Raw genomic sequence first — 19,736 nt, 5'->3', positions numbered from 1 at the left:
CTACAGTTTTACTCACATATATTTTTCATCATGTCTATACACGATTATCTTCTTGGTAATATCTTCCGCACCTATCCAATCGATAAAATGGGAACCTACAAGTTGTATCAGAACAAGGTCTTGGAGATCTCATGATTATTTCAAGGGAACTATCTCGATTGGTTTATTATCTTGAAGATTTTCGTCATTCTTGAAGATTTTCTCAGCCTTCGCAACTGAAAAATTTTATGTGAGTTATTTACTGTTTTATTGGTGATGTTGTTAGAAAAATAAATATTTCGTTGCTACTGTTCATTACATTTTGCTGCTGTTGAATTTGAGTTTATGGAAAAATATGTTTGCTGAAGAAGATGAAGTTCTCTTTAAAAAGGTGGTGTTTGATCTTATTATCCCATGCAAAAAGGTGTTTAGAAAAAGACAAAAATATGATTTTGGGGTAAGAGATTGAACAATTGGTCATAAGTTCGGAGTATGTGCTTTTTAGACTGTTGGGATATTTATTTTGGAATGTACAAGTTAATTGCGCCATGTTACAATGCTTAGATGCATTCTATTTCCGAAATGAAATTAGTTGTTGGTGTATGTGGATAAGATTTTCCGAGATGATGTGATTTTTGGTATGTTTGGTTTATAACAGGGAATGACTTATTTGATTTATAGTTAATTGCTTTTAGTTATTCGATCCTTTTTATGGGGTAAAAACAGTGTTGTAAAAAGCGGCCTACTCGGCTGAGTACTCAGAATCGACCCTCCACTGAGGCGAGTTTTGTGAACTCGGCAAAAAAAAACTCGGATTAAGTCAAACTCGGTCAAAATTCGGTTAACCTCGGTCAAAACTCGGTCAATATCTCACCAACTCGGGCCTACTCGGTCTTACTCGGTTAAAGTCGGTCAAACTTGGTCAAAGGGTCAAAATTGTCATAAAAAGAGAAAAAAAATTAAGAATTTCAAGATTAATATGTATAATACACTTAATGATTTATTATTTAATACACACATGTGATTATATATATATATATATATATATATATATATATATATATATATATATATATATATATATATCTTAAATTTTTAGTAATTATTCACGAATTGAGACAGATGTGTGTATTTCAAGTTTTATGTATTCAACTGTATCTAATTTTGTTATATATTTCAATCAAATTATGATTCTAACTTATGATTTTGACATATAAAATTTTCTTTAAAATATTTCTACATGAATTAACGAATCCGAGTACTCCCCGAGTACTCGCTACTCGGTAGTCGGTCAAGCAGGTACCGAGTAGCGAGTTCTGCAACCTTGGGTAAAACCACAAATAGTTACTTTATTTGCATTTGTTTTATTCTAGTTTTTCTCTGAGATGCAACCACATCGTGGTCTCACTTCATTTAGTTTATTATTTTAGTGTTTTTTATTCCTTTTATGTGTTTTTGTTTTGTTTCACTGATTTATGACCCGAGGATCTAAAACTCCTATCGTTCCTCTACTTCAAGACCTAGAATCTGCTTTTCACAAAAAGAAGAAGGACAAGAAAGTCAACGAGTCAATAAACACTTTTCAATCAGACAAAGGATTTGAAAGCTTTGAGAGGATGCCACAGAAAAAAGGAATTGGATACTAGCCAGAATCCTCTACCGAAGGAAGTTCAGACAAGGAAGAGATAAAGATTTAGGTTAAATTGATGGCAAGCATTATGAGAATGACGATGGGTGATTACAAGACGAGGATATGTGAAGAACATGGGTCAAGTCTAGTTCCACCCAAGATACTAGCCGATAGAAGTTTCGAGCTCAAATGACACATTGTATCCATGCTCAAGGACATACCTTTCACCGAGAAAGAGTATGAAGATGCTTTCAAGCACATTGATGAGGTTAAAGACATTACCAACTACTTTCATGTTCCTAATGTGCCAAGAGAATCCGTGTTACTAAGGATGCTTCCGGTGACTTTTACCGGTGAAGCCAAGGTTTGGCTGAAGTCTCTTGCACCCGGATCCATGACCACATGGGAAAACCTTCGTGATGATTTTATTGAGAAATTTAGTCCACCTTCGAAGATTTCAAAGCCTAAAAAGAAGATTTCTAACTTTCAACAGGAAGTTGGAGAATCATTGTATGAAGCATATGAGAGATACACGTGTTTGCTTAGAAGTTTCCCTCAACGTGATCTTAATGTTCAACAAGAAGTTTCCATTTTCTATGATGGAGTCAATGTAATCACTAGGAAACTTCTTGACTCACAAGGGTCAATGATAAAGAAGGAGTTGGCAACTACAAAAGAGTTGATTGAAGAATTTGCAAAGCACTCTCGTGAGTACCACAACCCACCAGACGATGTTACTAGAGGAAAAGGAGATGAGGGAATGAGATAACTAAACTAGATTTTATGGATAGGCAAATGACAACATTAGATCAATCCATTCATGCCACTAGAGTTGGGTGTGATACTTGTAGTGGTCCACATCTAACCAAGGATTGTGATTTGGATGAAAATGGGAACAAGAAAGCACAAGTGTTCTAATCAAGCGGTGACAAGTATGATGAAGATTGGAGAAAACCCAAGAAGGAGTGGTTACCATATGAATAGTATAAGAAGCAAAATGATGAGAAGTATAGACAAACCGGTAGAAGTTTCTATAAAAAAGATCAATCACCACCCGAAAAGAAGCTGGATTTTGAGTCGGTACTTCATAGATTTATGGAAGCATCTGAAAAGAGACATGATACTACTGATGCTAATGTGAGGAATCATCAAGCTTCCATCTAGAACATAGAGACTCAACTTGGGCAATTGACCACACTTTTCAATGAAAGATTTCCACCTAAAAATCAAGACCCAAAGTCACAACCTCATGTCATGGTGATATACACTGAAGAAGAGGTCTGTTCTGAGCCAATAATGACCCATGAAGGAGCTACAACGCAGCCTAAGTCGTGTTTGGAACAAGAGAAGCCCGAAGCTAAAAGTCCAAAAAGTGAAGTGCACTCTGATGCTTCACCACGTCGTGGTCTCGAGCGGATGAAGAATTTTCATCTTTTCATTCATATCAGCCTCCTTTGCCATTCCCATCTCGACCAATCAAACATTCTCTAGATCCAAAAAAAAGGAAATTTATGAAACAAGTGCTCCGACTCTCAAGTAACGCCTCATTACTCAAATCAATGGTGAAACTTCCAAAGTTTGCAAAAGATGTGATGACCAATAAAAAGGAGTTGGAAAAGGCCTCAACAATAGTTCTTAATGAGTTGTGTTTAGCCACGATTATCAAAGGATTACCAATCAAGATGGGAGATCCAGGTTAAATCACATTTCCTTGTGAATTTGGCAATTCAAATTCTATTAATGCTTTAGCCGATTTGGGTGAGAGCATTAATCTTATGCCATAGTCTTTCTACCAAAAGCTCATATTACCAAAGCTCCAAGACACAAGGATGACCATTCGAATGGTGGATCAATCGAACATATACCCACAAAGAATCATTGAAGATTTATTATTAAAAGTGGGAAGGTTTGTTTTTCCAGTTGACTATGTGGTTCTCAACATGAAGGAGGATGAAGAACTTCCGATTATTTTGGGAAGACCATTTTTGAGTACCGCAAGAGAATTAGTGTACATCCATGAATCAAAGCTTACACTTCGTGTGGAAGATGGTGTTATTACCATTGAGATGAGTCCAAAAGTAAATCATGAAGAGCCAAGAGATGAAGTGTCAAAGATGGAGGCTATGGAACAAGATTTTTATGAGCTAGTTGTAATTAAAAAAAATGATGCAAGAAGAGTTGAGGGTTTAGGAGGAGCATCATGGTGAAAAAGTCAAACGATCGAAACCAAGATCCTCGATTCTCATGGTCTTTGAGGTGATTGCATTTACTACACATAAGGTTCAAGAGGAAGAAGTTGATAAAATAGAAGATGATTTGTATAAAGAAGTGGGGATAATCGCTGAATACATGGGTAGGAAACTAGAGGAGCCAACTATAATCAAGATGGAGGAAGACAAGGAAGATCCTAATGAAGATGGCAATAAGGTAAACAAGGCAAATAAGCAAGGCAAAGGGGTAAAACGCAAATATGAAGACAATGAAAGTAAAAAGAAGAAGGAGAATTCAAAGAAGGCATACAAGAGAAGAGTTCAAGCTTACAAGAGAAAATGGAAGGAGAAAAAAGAGAAAAAGGAGAAAAAGGAGAAAAGGGAGATCTCACTCCCAACCACAACAACATAGAGTGGGAAGGAGTACAGATCATGACTCCCCAAAAAGAAGCACTTTGCGAGAGGCAACCACATGTTTTTAAAGTTTTCATTTTTCTTTTCACTTTAATTTCTTTTTCATCTTTAGTTTATTTTGGTTTAGTGTTTTTAGTCTAACCAATTGATCATGTATTTCTCTAGTCTTCTAAATTAATATTGTGGTATTAGAAAGGAAGTATGTGAAGTGGTGAAGGAGCTTAATGGATGAAGAAGTCGTGCAATTTTTGAAGATCACAATCGAAGACCATGTTTTTAGATAAGTGTGGGGATCCCACATGATGAAGAGAAGAGCATTTTGAAGAATATTTACTAGAAAAGAAAGATCGGGAATGGTTTTAACCATTAAGAAGAGTCGATGCATTACTTTGGTTCTTAAAAGACTCTCTGAGAAGACACCACGACGTGGCCATCATCACCGCGTCATGGCAATTTATTTTATCGCGACTGCATCTGACTGAACCATGATGTGACGTGCTTAGACCATGTCATGGCGATCTTATTTTGCTCAACCATTTACGACTTCGAGTTCTACACCACGTAGTGGCGTTGCTTTCCCAAGACATGTTTAAGTTTCAACACACTTTATTTGATGATTGGTTCTTTGATTTATTCCAATTTGGCACATTTGCATTCACAAGAAGTCCAAGCTTTCCTAATAGGATTCCGTTTCAATTCCCTCAATTATATGCTCTTTAATTGTTTAAATATGCAATGGGGACATTGTATCATTTAAGTGTGGGGTAGGGTTAAATATAGGAAAACAAGTATTCTGATTAAAAATTGAAAAAAAAAAGACTTGGAATTTTAAAATTATTAAAAATATTTGAAATAATAATCTAAAATTGAACCTAGTTTAAAAACTTGTTATGTTGTGATCTATGTTGCTAGCGTTGTGTGGGACGATCCGATGAGAGTTTCAATGTTTATTTGAGCCAATAGATGTTATAGTATATTTATGGCTTCCCTATCCTAGTGAAGTAAGGGAACAATAACACTACCTTGCTTAGTTTGAGGGTTTCAATATGTTTAACATCGTGTACCAGAAATGTATGCACGAGAGCTTATGTAGTTATTGCACCTTAGACTAATACCTCTAACCAATAAGGGTTGAAGTTAAGTTCCCTTGATTAAGCATATGTTTTTATAGGATTTTTAGTTTTGGATGATTAAAAAAATAGAAAAAAAGTTGCAAAAGTTGAAAGAATAAGAGTCTACAAAGCTTTGAAGATCAAGAAATATTATGAAGAAAAGTTCAAAAATTGAAGACTCAAGAATAAGGCAATTTGCCTAGTTATTATTATTTAATGTAATTTTATTTTTTAGGTTATTTTTCCATATGTATGCTTGGGATCTTAACCGAAAATACCTTAAGGTTAAGAAAGTTTTATGGGGATAGATTTAGAGGGATGCATAAAATGAGCGTTGTTCAAAAGAAGTGGGGAGGTGTTTATGAAGATTGTCAGTATTTAGGATTGGGGAAGTTCTTAGAAAAAATATAAACAATTATACATGCATTGTGGTCTTGGAGTAACGGAGAGGCTCAAAGTGGATTGTCTTGTGCGATGTTGGTAGCTAAAGTCTTGATGTGATGACAATAAAAAAAAACCAGTTTTGCATGGGGGCAAGCAACAACCAAGTGTGGGTTATTTTGATATGTGCATAATTAACAACATATTTAATACATATTTCTAATAATTTTAGCTACAAGTATGCTTAATATGGAACAAAAGATACTTATTATGTCTAAAATATGTTTTGTAGCAGCGAACACTTGCTCGGGACAAAAAGGAGCATACGAGGAGTTGGAAGTAGGAAAACAAAGCAAAAACAAAAGAAGAAAATAAGATGACTAAAGACCACATCGTGGTTGTAACATCCATAAAAATCATGCCAAATTTAAACTTTTTAAAATATTCAAAAAACGATAATTATTACAAATATGTTTTCAAAATGGTTTAATATCAGAGTTTCCCAGAAACAAGTCATTAATATGAGGAGTTGTATGATCACGCCTTCGCCTTCCCGTGATCATCTAATGTACCTGAAACTAAAAATGAAACTGTAAGACCGAAGCTTAGTGAGTTCCCGCAAAATACTCATATACACAACAATATACATATAATCACGAACAACATATTATGGGTCCAGTCAACCATCGGGTTGGAATACCCCAGGCCCTCAACCATCTGGTTGGAATGCCAAAATACTATGGGCCCAATCATCCTCGGGATGGAATACCCCAGGCCTACAACCAACAGGTTAGAATGCCCACATACTACGAGTCCAATCATCCTCGGGATGGAATACTCACGACCCAAAACCATCGGCTTAGAATGCCTAGGTCTATTGGCTTTCGCACAAAGTAGATAAGCCTCAACCACCAATCAAACATGTGCACATATAACAGATAACCACATAATAGTCTATAGACAAACAAACCGATCTAACCGATTATAACCGCATATAACATCCTATCTACCAGGGTACTGATCTAACAGATCATACAATACTCAAGCATATAACATATCATATTAACAATCCAAAATGGCTGGCCTTGGTGCCTTAGACCCTTGAGTATAGTGAGGAAAACTCACCTCACAACTATCGAACTGTAGTAAGGAATGGAACTCCTAAATCAATGTCTCACCACAAATCCCGAACTATTCAAAATAACAAATATTAAGTCAATAAATGGGAATACTAATATTGACTAAGAATCCACATAGTCTATACACCTTTTTCTCTAATTTGGGCCAAGGCCCAATATCAAATTCACTATCTAAAAGTCCATATACATAAGCCTATTAATGGCCCAATTTTCGAAATTGGTCCCCACTCCCTAGCTGGGCTTTATTCTAGAATCCATTACCAAAACTAGCCCAAAACATCATTGCTCAGAAAGTCCAGCAAGGCCCATGTCAAAATGGCCCAAGAATGGCCCAACCCCAAAGCCCAAAGTATCAAAAGCCCAATAGAGGGCGTACGCGGGGCGTACTCCTCTGGTACGCTGGGCGTATTTCCATTTGCGTTGAACACCATCGGGGTGGTTGACTCAGTATGCTGGGTGTACAGAAACTACGCGGGGCGTACGCGAGGTTTTGCCAAACCTCTATTAAGTGCTTAATGACTTAAGAACTTAAGCCCAAAATTCAGATCCATTGACCAAATATGCATAAGAATCATGAGACACATTTAGCTATTGGGACATCATTTTTATCACTTAGGACCTCTTCAAGAGTTTAGAAGGATATTTCATTTCGTCCAAATCATATCATGCACCAACTTGGGACTTTTGGGACAAGAAATGTTTCCTTAAAGCTAAAATGGAAAGATCTATAACATACATGCATAAAGTTTGAAGCTTTTTACCTTCTGGAGCTTCTAGGGCACCAAACAACTTCAGATCTAATAGCTTGTTCTCCTTCTCCAACTCCTTGATGCAACACCTTCTTCTCCAACTACTCAAAATACACTCTATAAGCTCACACACTTAAGGAAACGATTAGGGTTTGGGGAAAACAGCTCTAAACAGTGGAGGCTGAGGTAAGGGAGGGTTATGAGCTCATAAGGTTGTTTATATAGCACTTAAACCCTAAATATTAAGGTTTCCACCTGACGTGAGTATGCCCAGCGTACACAAGTGTACGCCTAGCATACTCGGGCGCGCCTAGTACACTCAGTGTACTCTCTTGATCCCAAAGTTGCAACTTTAGCCCTTAGGCTTCTCATGGGTCGACTCCTTTAACCCCCAGGGACTACAAATGACAAAATAATAATAGAAGAGTAGCTTCAAAAATACCTTCAAAAATCTCAGGATGTTACAGTGGTAACATGACCACAACGTTGCGAGTGGAGTATTCACGATCTTCATGCCTACTTGGCCGACATGGGATTTACTCGAAGACCACATCGTGGTGGCGGTCAACTACGACATGGTGTTAAGATTTCTATAATTATAAAAACCCAGACATTATGTCGAAATCAAAGAGTTGCATTCGGTTTTCTATGGTCAGTTATGACTAAGAACTCATAGAAACCCCATAGAAGATCGAAATTAAAGTGAAGTTGAAGGAACGAAGAAGATTTAGAAGAATTCAACTTTGATCTAGTTGGTTTGCTTATCAAACTTATGTCTATTTTATTTTAATTAGATCTAATGTGTTTTTCTGCTATAATGAGAGGCTAATGTAATGCCCGCAGATTCGGGGTAATCAATTTAAAGATAATAAGTGTTAAAAATGACTTTTTGATAGAAGATTATTTAGGATAAATAATCTTAACCAAGTTATAGTACGTCTCACAAGGATTCTGTAATTATAAAGAACGTTGAAATCCGACTTATGACGAAGAAGTTATGACCTGTCGAAGTTTTACAACTTAACTGGCACGACGCCGTGTATCGTAAAAACTAAAAAGTAAATTTTTGATAAACTACTTTTTAGTGTAAGTCGCAAATTTGCTTTGATCAATCTGATCCACTTGATGGTGTGGAATCTCAATCAAGTGGATGATGCAAGATAGAATACACAAGAAGAAGAAGAAGAACAAGATAAATCTTCAATGCACATAATAATATTCAATAATGATCCAATACACAAGATTCACACACACACACACATTCTCTCCTTGTTTCTCTCTCTAGAACACGGTAATATGACAATAACATTCCCTTAATCATGATCCTTCCTCTCTTTTCTATTGTCTGACCACTAAACACGCCTGATAACACACTATGTATACATATGGACAAAACCCAAGCCTAAAACCCGAAGGCCAGGTGAAATCACATGTGATTTTGGTCCAACCAACCGAAAACCTAAGACTGATTTTGGTCCTAGACCGAAAACTATAAATGCCAAGAAAATAAAAGTATAAACCATAAATTTAGACCTAACAATCTCCCCCTTGGTTTATAGCTTTCTTTTCTTATGACCTAACAAACTCCCCCTAGGTTTGTAGCTTGCTTTTCTTCTCAATCTTCGCTTTGTGCTTGGCTTCAACGTTTATCTCCGATTTCTTCACAACTTCAAGATGAACATATGAATCTTCTATATGAATGACTTCATCTGGAACAGTTGGGTTTTTCTTCAAAAATTTGACTTTAAACGCACATTGGGTGTGGAGGCTTCTTGTAAGGATTCTTGAAATTCAGCACTTTCAGCTTTGAGAATCTTCTGAGAAAATTACAGAGAGACTGATTCTTCTGAATCACATCAGCAACTTCACTTCTTGTTCTTTCGAATGAGTATTCTTCAATGATCACCGTTGCCCCTTGAAAAGTATCCGTTGACTAGAAAGTCCTTGTGGATCATAGAGTTATGAAAAAACCTTCTCACCATAGTTGTTCAAGGATGTAACCTTGGCTCAGAAAGTTCCGCTACAGTCTCCTTAAGTCTCTTCTTCCTTTAAGTTCTCCGATTTTTAAATTCTCTTTTCAAGACAAAGATTTTTTTTGAGATAAAAACAAAACTAAAAGTAAACTTACCACATAATAGAAATCACTAAGAAGTAAAAAAACAAAAATAAAATACACTCAAAAGTAAAACAAAAATATTTTTTGGGATTTTTTGATTTTTCTAAAAAAGAAATAAAAACAGAAATAAACATATTTTTGGATTTTTTTTATTTTATGATTTTATTTTTATTTTATTTTTTTTATTCTCCACCTAAATTTTTGCATACAGGAAAACTATGAACAAATTTAACAAAAACAAAAATAATGACTAAATTTAAGACTTTTTGGATCAAAGTTGTCAAGCAGTTCAATTATCGTTTATCAACACACACCTGCATGTTTAACTCTGGTCAATCACCGGTATTGTGATCCACTTAAATACAAATGATATTGACAAATTTGACAGATTATATTATATGTCCCAAATTCGCTTTGATGTATCAATCTGATCCACTTGATGGTGCGGAATTCTAATCAAGTGGATGATGCAAGATAGAATACACAAGAAGAAGAAGAAGAACAAGATGAATCTTCAATGCACACAATAATATTCAATAATGATCCAGTACACAAGATTCACACACATACACATTCTCTCCTTGTTTCTCTCTCTAGAACACGTTAATATGATAATAGCAGCCCCTTAATCACGATGCCTCCTCTCTTCTCTATTGTTTGACCACTAAACACGCCTAATAACACACTATTTATAAATATGGACAAAACCCAAGACCAAAACCCAAAGGACAGACCAAAATCACATGTGATTTCGGTCCAACCAACCGAAAACCTAAGACTGATTTCGGTCCTAGACCGAAAACTATAAATGCCTAAAAAAGCAAAGTATAAACCATAATTTAGACCTAACATTTAGCCTTACGATCTAACGAAATTCGTATTATATGTTAAGCTAAGAGCGTACATATAGAGAACGTCCAAATCTGACTTTGATAGAGGAAATTATGATTTTTCTAAGATTTTGCATAGCGGTACACAACTTGGAAATCAAATTTTATATCGATCGATTATTAGCCGACACCACCTAAACGAGAATTTAATGTCTCGTTAATAAGAGCTCAACAATATAAAGACAACCAAAAACAGACGTCGGATGACAAAGTTATGATTTTTTTAGCGAACTTTAACTGTATAATCCTGTTAAAATGTAACTTTAAAAATAAACTAAAAATTAGCTGACGGAGTCTAAGAGAAAGTTGTAGATCATGTCGCTACCTACGTGTGGATATAAAGAACGTCAAAAACGGAGCTCGTATGCGAAAGTTACGGAATTTAAAAGATAATTAATTTATGGGTTAAATTCCGAAGCTGACAAGTGGCACCATCTCAGCCACAACTTCCTCCCCACAACTCACCACCAGATGGTGACACTTGGCACCCTAACACGTCGTGTAGGGCTTATAACACGTTGTTTAGGTCAGTTTCCCAGCCTATAAATAGAGGCGCAAATCACCTCATTTCTCACACCATTCTTATCCCATTCTCTCTCAAACACCCCCATAGCCACTTTTCCTTCCCTAACACTTCCTAAGTGTTAGAGGCGAGTACCGGAGTGTCAGAAGGCTCCGAGAAGAAGAGTTTTCAGCTTAGAAGTTCTACCCGTGCAGAGCCCATTTCCTCGCTAAAACTCCCAGTAAGTGAGTTATGCTTACCATACCTTAAGTATAACTTATATTTATCTTCATTGTCGTTATTATGAACCTCTAAACAAGATTTATTAGTGATTCCAAGTAGTTATACCGAGTGATCTACTTACGGCGATGATGTGTAGGAGGTGATTTAGTGAGGTGTTTAAAGTGGGATTTCCAAACAGCATACTTCGTATACCAAACGGACCCTACCTCCGATATGATCCTACCTGATTGTTCCTTACTTGATAGATCATGAATTAGACTTTGAGGTAATGATGAATCTATACTAATAATTAGTCGCAGTAAATATTAGACTAAAATCTAGTAATAATGATACTAGGTTTCGTCAAAGGAAAAGAAAATTGTTAGAAGCGAAGCGCTTCCAGAATTTTGAGACATCACTTTAACAAGTGAGTGCATAGTTACTTTCATTTTGGAGCTCTTGGACCCATATTGGGCCTTAGGGTCTTTTAGTTGGGCTTGGAATGTCGTTTGGGCTAGTTTGGATTTTGGCCTTATAGCCCCAATGAGGCAAGGGTTCAGCAACCCTTTGCTTTTAAAGTCAAGATTTAGGGTTTGGACTATCGGGTTAGATTATTGACCTAATTTCTAATTAGGACTTTATAGTTGTGATTTAGTGAGTCAGCAGCTTGAGTGTGATTTGATATCTTCAGTCTGAGGTGAGTTTCATTCACTGTATTTGTGGGTCGAAGGCACCAGTGTCAGCCCACTCGTTTATGCTTGTAGTATGATGATTGTCTTCGTGAAAATTGTCCGTTATGCATGTATTTGCTTGATGTTTATGTGACTCTGTTGTTATGATATTATGTGGTAGTGGTAGGGGTGAAATAGACCCGATATTGGTTGAAATAGACCGAAGGAGTTGAAATATACCTAGTACCGATTGAAAGAGGCCGAAAGGGTTGAAATATACCCAATACCAGTTGAAAGAGACCGAAAAGGGTTGGAAGCACCCATATATGCTTAACTGTTATGTATGTGTGGTATGAAGTATTTTGGGGGAACCCACTAAACTTTGTGCTTACGGTTTTCAGTTTATGTTTCAGGTACTTCCAGTTCGAAAGGGAAGTGCCTGAACTAATCACACCACATCTACCTATGATTTTTCGCATCAAGTGATTTTGGGATTCTGTACTCTGATAATATGTTATTATGATATACTATTGACTGTTTTTATATGATTACCGTATGATTGAAATGAATTTAAAAGCGAAAATTTTATTTAAAATTTTGGGCTCTTATACCTAACCTATGCATACAAATGAAGAACAAAAGTTTTGATTTTTCTTTTTTCATTTCATGCTTGCTTTTTGATGTTCTATTCGATATGATTTTGTCATCTAACTTTTCTTTTGAAAGAAAATTGTCATCTAACTTTTAGGATTATTAAAGAACGATTTCAATGAGATAAATGGCTATAATTATAATTTATATGAACTTCCCGATTGGATCATTAGACAACCAAAAGATGAAAAAGATACAAAATTGTCATTTTGGTGACTATCCACACAATAAAATATAGTTAGAGTCCATATCCATCATTTACTTAGGAAATTATTTTACGTAATCTAATGAAACGTGTCAATGACATTTAAATCATCTTTTATCCACTAAGGGACCAACCCATTTGATAAACATGAAAAGATAATTCAAACTAACACCCAAAACATAGTCTTAATTTTACTTTTTTTTTATTTTTTATTTTTTTTTTTATAAATTTTGAGATGCTTTCGTTGTCCAAAACATTTTATAAGCTATAATACTTTGGGTGTATCTACAATTAAGATCGTACTTTTATTATGGCCACATTTTTTATTTTATATCTCTTTATTAATATCTAAGTTATGTATTTTAAATTATCATAAAGAAAAAGTCTTAACTATTTGAATATCATATCTTCATTCATATTTCTATAAACCGTATACAAGATAAAGTTTACAATGACCGAAACAAATATTGTATTTTACATTTTTTGTAACATTAAAGAGAAACATGGTATACTATAGGGACAAACTATATGGTAGGGTCCCAAAAAGTGATTATAGATGGTCACTTAGCGATTTGTTTCACAAAAAAGAAGCCACGAATATATATTAAAGAACATAAGGGTACAAGTTGAGCTAGTTGATAATATGTAGTGGAATGAATCCTTTGTATTCCACTAACAAATGTACCCTCATTTATCAAATCATTCAACTAAAACTTTTGGTGGGGATTGAATGGTATTATTCATTATGATGCACAAGGGGTTCAATCAAAGATAAATCATAGTACAGTTTTGTTGAAAAGAACATCGATCAAAAACATTACATTTTGTTATAGCAACAAAAGAATGGTAAAGTACATACCATTGCACCTTTCAATTCATCCCAAGCCACTTGAAGGGCCACCCCATGTCCCTTTTCCAAGTTCATCATTTCAATAGATGATGATGTTACATTTTGTATCTTTCTGTCTGCTTTTAGTGATATGAAATAAAAAAAAAGAAAACCTATTATCTTGAGATAAAGTTCGGTTTAATGAAAAGGAAATGTAGTAGTACAAGCTTTTTACTAGTTGTGTAGTGTCTTCCCTTTTGTATATAACCGGACTTTGATGTTATTCCTCTTAAGGTAACAAAACACCATTTATCTTGAAATAAACGAGTATTCATGATCTTTTATTGGCATGTCGATGTTTAACAAGTCACTAAACCTATAATGTATTTTCATTTATTCACTTCTACATGGCATCTACTGAACATGTTTTGCTAGCAAGATGCCATATGATTGAATACATGTTTATCCTTTTAAAATTTTCTTTAATCATGTAATTGAAAACACTTTATATGTTTAGTGACCTATGATTGGCGACTCAAGCAACAACATTTGAATAGTTGATGGGTATTACATGACTTTAGCCCTTTTTTTTGGCTTCAAGAAGGTCATAACATGAATCTTGATCCAAGTATATATAAAAGTTTTATTCCATTATAAATTTGGTAACATGTTTTCTGCCCACCTATGCATACATACATGAAATTAGATAATAAAGAGAAAATGTACACTCTTTCCACAAAGTACATACATTATAAAGAGACATAACACCTACAAAATCATGATTTGAACATAAGCACACAACTATTTTTTTAGCAAGACGATGAACCATTACTGGTTTGACCAAGGATAGATGAACGTGGACTTGGAGTTTTCTTGATTTGTAGCCCTTTCCCAGGCGAGTTAGGGTTCTTAACCCCCCTTAACTCGTTTAAATGTGGACTATAAACCCTTTGTGAGAGACGAGGACTATACATAGGCTTCATATCTTGTATTGGAGTTTGGGTCAAACTTGTTATCTTTAGACTGCTTGTGTGGCGTATCTCTCCTCGGCTTCTTGTTATAATTCCATCCAGTACTTCTGCACTATCCACTTGGGTAGTTCTTGTTGGAGTCTCATCGTCCTGCAACCATTTGGCATAAATTAGTTGTTAAACTCAAGAAAAGTAGATTTTTGTTTACATCTTTTTATGATTTTATTATTGTTTAGTTGACTTACACCGAAGGCCATATTGTAAGGTGTGGCCGAGGCTTCTTCGTATTCAGCTGCATCTAAATCCTGAAGATGAGCACCTTTAAAAAACTTAGGAAGCAAATATTGCCTCGCAGGAACAAGAAGCATGATCAAAAGTGGGAAAAGAACACCAGCAATCGGAATCCACGTTATGCCAAAACACGCAAATAAGTAAGCCGTCTGAAACAATGTGAAAGCAGCAACAGTCTTGAAAGGTACAGTTTCCACAAACGTCGCATGATGTTCTTCCAAAACCCTAATCCAAATTTTTCATTTCCCAAATTGCTAATCAATCGCAAAATCATAATTACAGCAATAAAATCCGTTGAAAAACTTACTTGTATCTTCGACTTGGAGCAGTGAAAAGCAATAAAATCCGCTCCCAAAATTGATTCCCCGGTAAACTTTCGATCGCCATGAAAGCAAAATACCCCCAAAGAACTGAAGTCGGGATCTTTTTAAGAACAGGCATCGCAGCAACACACGCACCTACCATTAACGCTTGTAGCACATTGCTAAGTCGTTGTTCTTTCACTTCAACATGTAAAAGATCATCAACATCTTTATCGACATCAAATACAGTCTCATCGATCGGTGCGTTTATGTAACCACTACTCGATGCTTGCTGAATTGTCGACTCTTTTAGCTCTTTCAGTCCCTGTTTGAAATGAAATTATTCAAATTAATGAAAGCAGAACATACAAGAAGACTCTGTTTACAACTGTAATTGATAAAGATTGTTTACCAGACTTGATGGATTTTGATAAACGAGTGGAGTCTGCATTTCGTTGTATGCTTGTTGCATGTCCTCGTATAGCTCACTCAAGTTTGAACTTTTGTTTATACTTTTTCGAGCAGTGTCCACAAGTTTCCTTCGTAGAAGCTGTTTCAAATGGACATTAAGTATTATGAAAATTTCAACATTTTCTCTAGTTTGAATAATAATAATAATAAGATGTACCTGATGTTTTAGAGTGGCTAAGCTCTTTGTATGCATTGGAGATTGTGGAATAACTCCATTTGCAGGAGGAATGCCAATTAGCCCACATAGAATAGTCTGATTCACACAAAAAAAAAAAACAGTAAAAAAACGATGTTTTATGATCTTGGACAATTAAAGCAATGATCTTTACCAGAAAGCCCAAAAGAAGGAGATCATAATGATACGAAGAAGGTTTCTTCAAATTGAACTCTTTTTGTTGAGCAAGTTGAGATGCAACACTATGATCAAAATAGTAAAGCACTGCAATCATGGTTGCTGGAATAAAAGCTCCAACAATATAAACAGGAGGCACCTTCAACATTTCCTGCAGGAAATTTAAGCATCAAAGTATAAAATACTATAAATTTTATAAAGAAAAAAAAGATAATTTTTTTTTAATACCTTGGCAACTGTCCAGTTTGTATAAGCACCAGGAGACCATGGATTGGGACTAAAAAGCCGCCTTGGGATCCCTTTTGGGACATCATTAACCGGCATATATGAAACACCAGTCCAAACAACCACCATAAAAGGAACACCATAATCCGCAATCAATCCACGTAACCACCCTTTAAACATTAATTAAAACGGAAGGTGAAATACATAAACAGTGAAAGCAGATACTAGCAATAAAGCAGACTGACCTGTTCCATAACGCCATGACCTTGCTTTGCGACTCTTCAAAGCAGTAATAAGAAGACCGAAAGACAAAACCAGTGCAAACATTCCATTCCCAAATCGCCAAGAAGGTTGAAAAGCAAGTTGATTTGGATCCTCACTTTTTGGAATACCAAACTCCTCCACAACTCCCTATCAAATACAATTTATGTGTATCATATTAGCAAATCTTATTCGAAAAAGTTTGTGTGAAATGAATGGAAGAATAGTGATACTCACTTTAATAGCTTGTTGCATGAATAGCATTGCGATTAGAAGACCAAACAACTCACCAGCCACACGTGTGAATCTATTGATAATTGAGCAGGCACCCAGAATAGAAAGCAAAATCAGCAAAAAAGCAGTCCAAACGCAAACCCTGTTCTCATTCAGATTACGCAACTTAAATTATATATTTTTTAAGTTAAGTGATAAAAAGTGGATAATAGTTAGAAAGTACCATCCAGACCAAGCTAGAAAAAGGGGTTGCCCTAAATCCTTTTGATCTTTTGCAAACTTGAACATAAACGTGTACATCAACACTGTTGGCTCTGCAACTCCTAGAATAAGCAGTGGTTGTCCTCCAACTATAGCATGTATGATGCCACATATTGCTGTTGATGCTAGAGTTTGAACTGCAGTTAGGCTTCCCTCTGTAACAATATAAGCAATCATAAAGATTTACTATTATGTTAACAAAATCAGAAAATTTTTCACACTAGAAAAAGTTTCCAAACCCGTGTCTCTTTCTAGTTGTTCCCCAAAAGATATAACAGGAATTGCTGAAGCAAAGAAGATGTATGTTGTTGGAGCTAATATCCTGATCATGAAAATGTAAGAATCATCTTTTTAGAGCTACCACATCAAATGTAAGCTATATATTCACAAGAATTTAAAATGTAACAATAAAATGAATAACAAACCTGATTCCTGCACGGATGCCACCTGTCCAGTCTTGCTTGTAGCACAATAGTCTGGCTTTGAGATCTTTCTTGATTCCACGAAAGGGAACAAATGTTTCTTCCATGATGAATGTTTCTCTTTTTTGAAAGACAAACTTGAAATAGGAATGGCGACAATAAAAAGCACAAGGCTGATACTATTACTAATAACTCAAAACAAACGAATGCGTCTAGAAATGGGCAGAAACACTAGGAGTTTTACTTCATTGTGATGGTTGAATTCTTTTGTTGAGTTAGTAAGTTTGTGGTATATGACTATAAGGACCCCTGATGAAGCTCATGAAAGTAAAAATCTATGTACACTTGCTGATGATTACATCTTGGGGGTTCATAAAAAGAATGAATATAAAAGGTTTTGGTAAGAATATCAGAAGAATCAATTAGTGATGAATGTGAACTAGATGAAGGTGGACTTCCCTATTTGAACTCCATAGGCAAATGAGAGGGAAAGTTACTAACGAAAAGAATTCATCAGCATATCCTCCATTCACAAAAATCTCAATTTAAGTTTGATCCATCGGAAGAACATAATCCATCATCTTTCTAAACTCTTGTTCTTGGAGGCAAATCATCGAACAGTAACAATGCGATATCAACCAGCGTACGAATTACATGTCTGTAAATCAAATCGCGGGATATCTGAAACCTCAAAGAAGTTCAAAAACTGACGACTGCCAAAACCCGAATTTAGCGTACACCCATTTATCAAAGAGGAACGCAAACTGATCTAAAGCTGTTTGAAGCAAATGGGTATTGCCAAAATTGAAGTAGGCTCTATTCTTGGGGTGAAATTAGCGAGAACTCATGATGAAAATACGGAAAAGGAAGATTCACATGAGTATTGCTAATGGACAATAGCTAAAGAGAGAAAATGATGAACAAATTACTTACTTTGCTCTTACATTATAATACGAAGAAGAAAAGACGAGTTTAAGTTGAACAGGCAAGTTCACGAACAGAAAAGCATGCGTTCACATAACTTTCGAATCTACATGAATTTGAAATGTACCCAACTGAATTAAACAGGTAGAGAGAGAGATTAGAGGTAGTTTGGGGAAGAAATTGAGAGAAAGAGAGAGAATGAGATCGATTTTGGCGTGAATGAGAGATATAGTGTGTGGTGAGTAAGCATAAATAAACACTTCGTCCTGCTCAAGACAAAATAAACTACACAAAAACACATAACTCGTACATGAGAACGAAAGGGACACAAGAAAAATATGTATAGACTAAAAAGAATATTGTATTCCAATTTTTCAAAAATATAGTATTTTTCTAGGACCATTTAATTTCAAAAGACCAAAAAAAAATATCTTAAGATATTAAGAAGATTTAGACCAACTTTAAAATATCAAAGAAAAAATGTTTCAATCATTTTAATAATCTACTCATTTATGATTTATATGTGAAAGTTAAAATCATACAAAGTGTTTTTATCATTTCTCTATGTCTATGTTTTAAATTAAGTTTTCAAGTTGATATGATATGATGTATTTATATTAAAGTTATGTTCAGTGTACCATAATCAGCAGAAAAACTAATTTATTTATTTTTATCTTTTTCACTAATTATGTTTGAGAAACAAAAAAATAAATTATAAGCTAGATTTTTAAAAAGATATTTAGACTAGTTTTTTTTCATAAGTTTTATAAAAAATTTCAAATATAACCTTTAATTAATTGTAAAAATCATATATATATATATATATATATATATATATATATATATATATATATATATATATATATATATATATATATATATATATAATTTCAGTTTATGTCAATTTAGATTTTTCAGCTATCTTATCAGTTATTTTACAAAACGTTTTTTTTACCAACTAGTTTTTTAGTCATTAGTTAGTTTTTTCATATAACACCCTGCCTTTCACCTATTAGCTAACATTTTAGCTAACAACTAATTTTTCAGCCATAAACTTTATTAATATCATGGGTAAAGTATCGTATTTTCGTAAGGTTGTGTAATTACAAGACATGCATTTTGTAAGGCCATATAATTACATGACATGCAAGGTGCATGCTGCTAACTTGGACACCCTCAAGGTTTGGTGATAGCTTGTGGCGTAAAGGTGTGGCTATATATATATATATATATATATATATATATATATATATATATATATATATATATATATATATATATATATATATATATATATATATATATATATATATATATATATA

General features: G+C 34.8%; 1 protein-coding gene and 1 non-coding gene across 2 annotated transcripts; both read right to left on the bottom strand.

Moving 5' to 3' along the window:
* Positions 1-2,069: 2,069 nt before the first annotated feature.
* LOC111891688 (small nucleolar RNA R71) lies at positions 2,070-2,176 on the bottom strand. The gene has a single exon (XR_002850279.1). It is a non-coding gene; the product is annotated as a small nucleolar RNA R71 (small nucleolar RNA).
* A 12,143-nt stretch (positions 2,177-14,319) lies between these two features.
* On the bottom strand, positions 14,320-18,668 carry LOC111891659 (probable boron transporter 2). Its single transcript, XM_023887718.3, has 12 exons — positions 17,494-18,668; positions 17,308-17,390; positions 17,031-17,223; positions 16,811-16,949; positions 16,558-16,723; positions 16,316-16,482; positions 16,065-16,238; positions 15,893-15,988; positions 15,677-15,814; positions 15,270-15,589; positions 14,917-15,187; positions 14,320-14,821 (listed from the first exon to the last, which is right to left on the bottom strand). The coding sequence occupies exons 1-12, from the start codon at positions 17,595-17,597 to the stop codon at positions 14,510-14,512; spliced, it is 2,163 nt and encodes a 720-aa protein (XP_023743486.1). The 5' UTR covers positions 17,598-18,668; the 3' UTR covers positions 14,320-14,509.
* Positions 18,669-19,736: the final 1,068 nt, after the last annotated feature.

This window comes from Lactuca sativa, chromosome 4 (assembly GCF_002870075.4).
Source record: "Lactuca sativa cultivar Salinas chromosome 4, Lsat_Salinas_v11, whole genome shotgun sequence".
In the NCBI taxonomy this organism is placed as follows: domain Eukaryota; kingdom Viridiplantae; phylum Streptophyta; class Magnoliopsida; order Asterales; family Asteraceae; genus Lactuca; species Lactuca sativa.
This window is presented reverse-complemented; position numbering and strand designations above follow the sequence as displayed.

Coding starts and splice junctions, on each gene's coding strand:
- LOC111891659 (XM_023887718.3), bottom strand. CDS start 17,597: ATGGAAGAAACATTTGTTCCCTTTCGTGGAATCAAGAAAGATCTCAAA. Junction 17,224..17,307: donor ACAACTAGAAAGAGACACGG/GTTTGGAAACTT, acceptor ATATTGTTACAG/AGGGAAGCCTAACTGCAGTT. Junction 15,188..15,269: donor GCTCCAAGTCGAAGATACAA/GTAAGTTTTTCA, acceptor AATTTGGATTAG/GGTTTTGGAAGAACATCATG.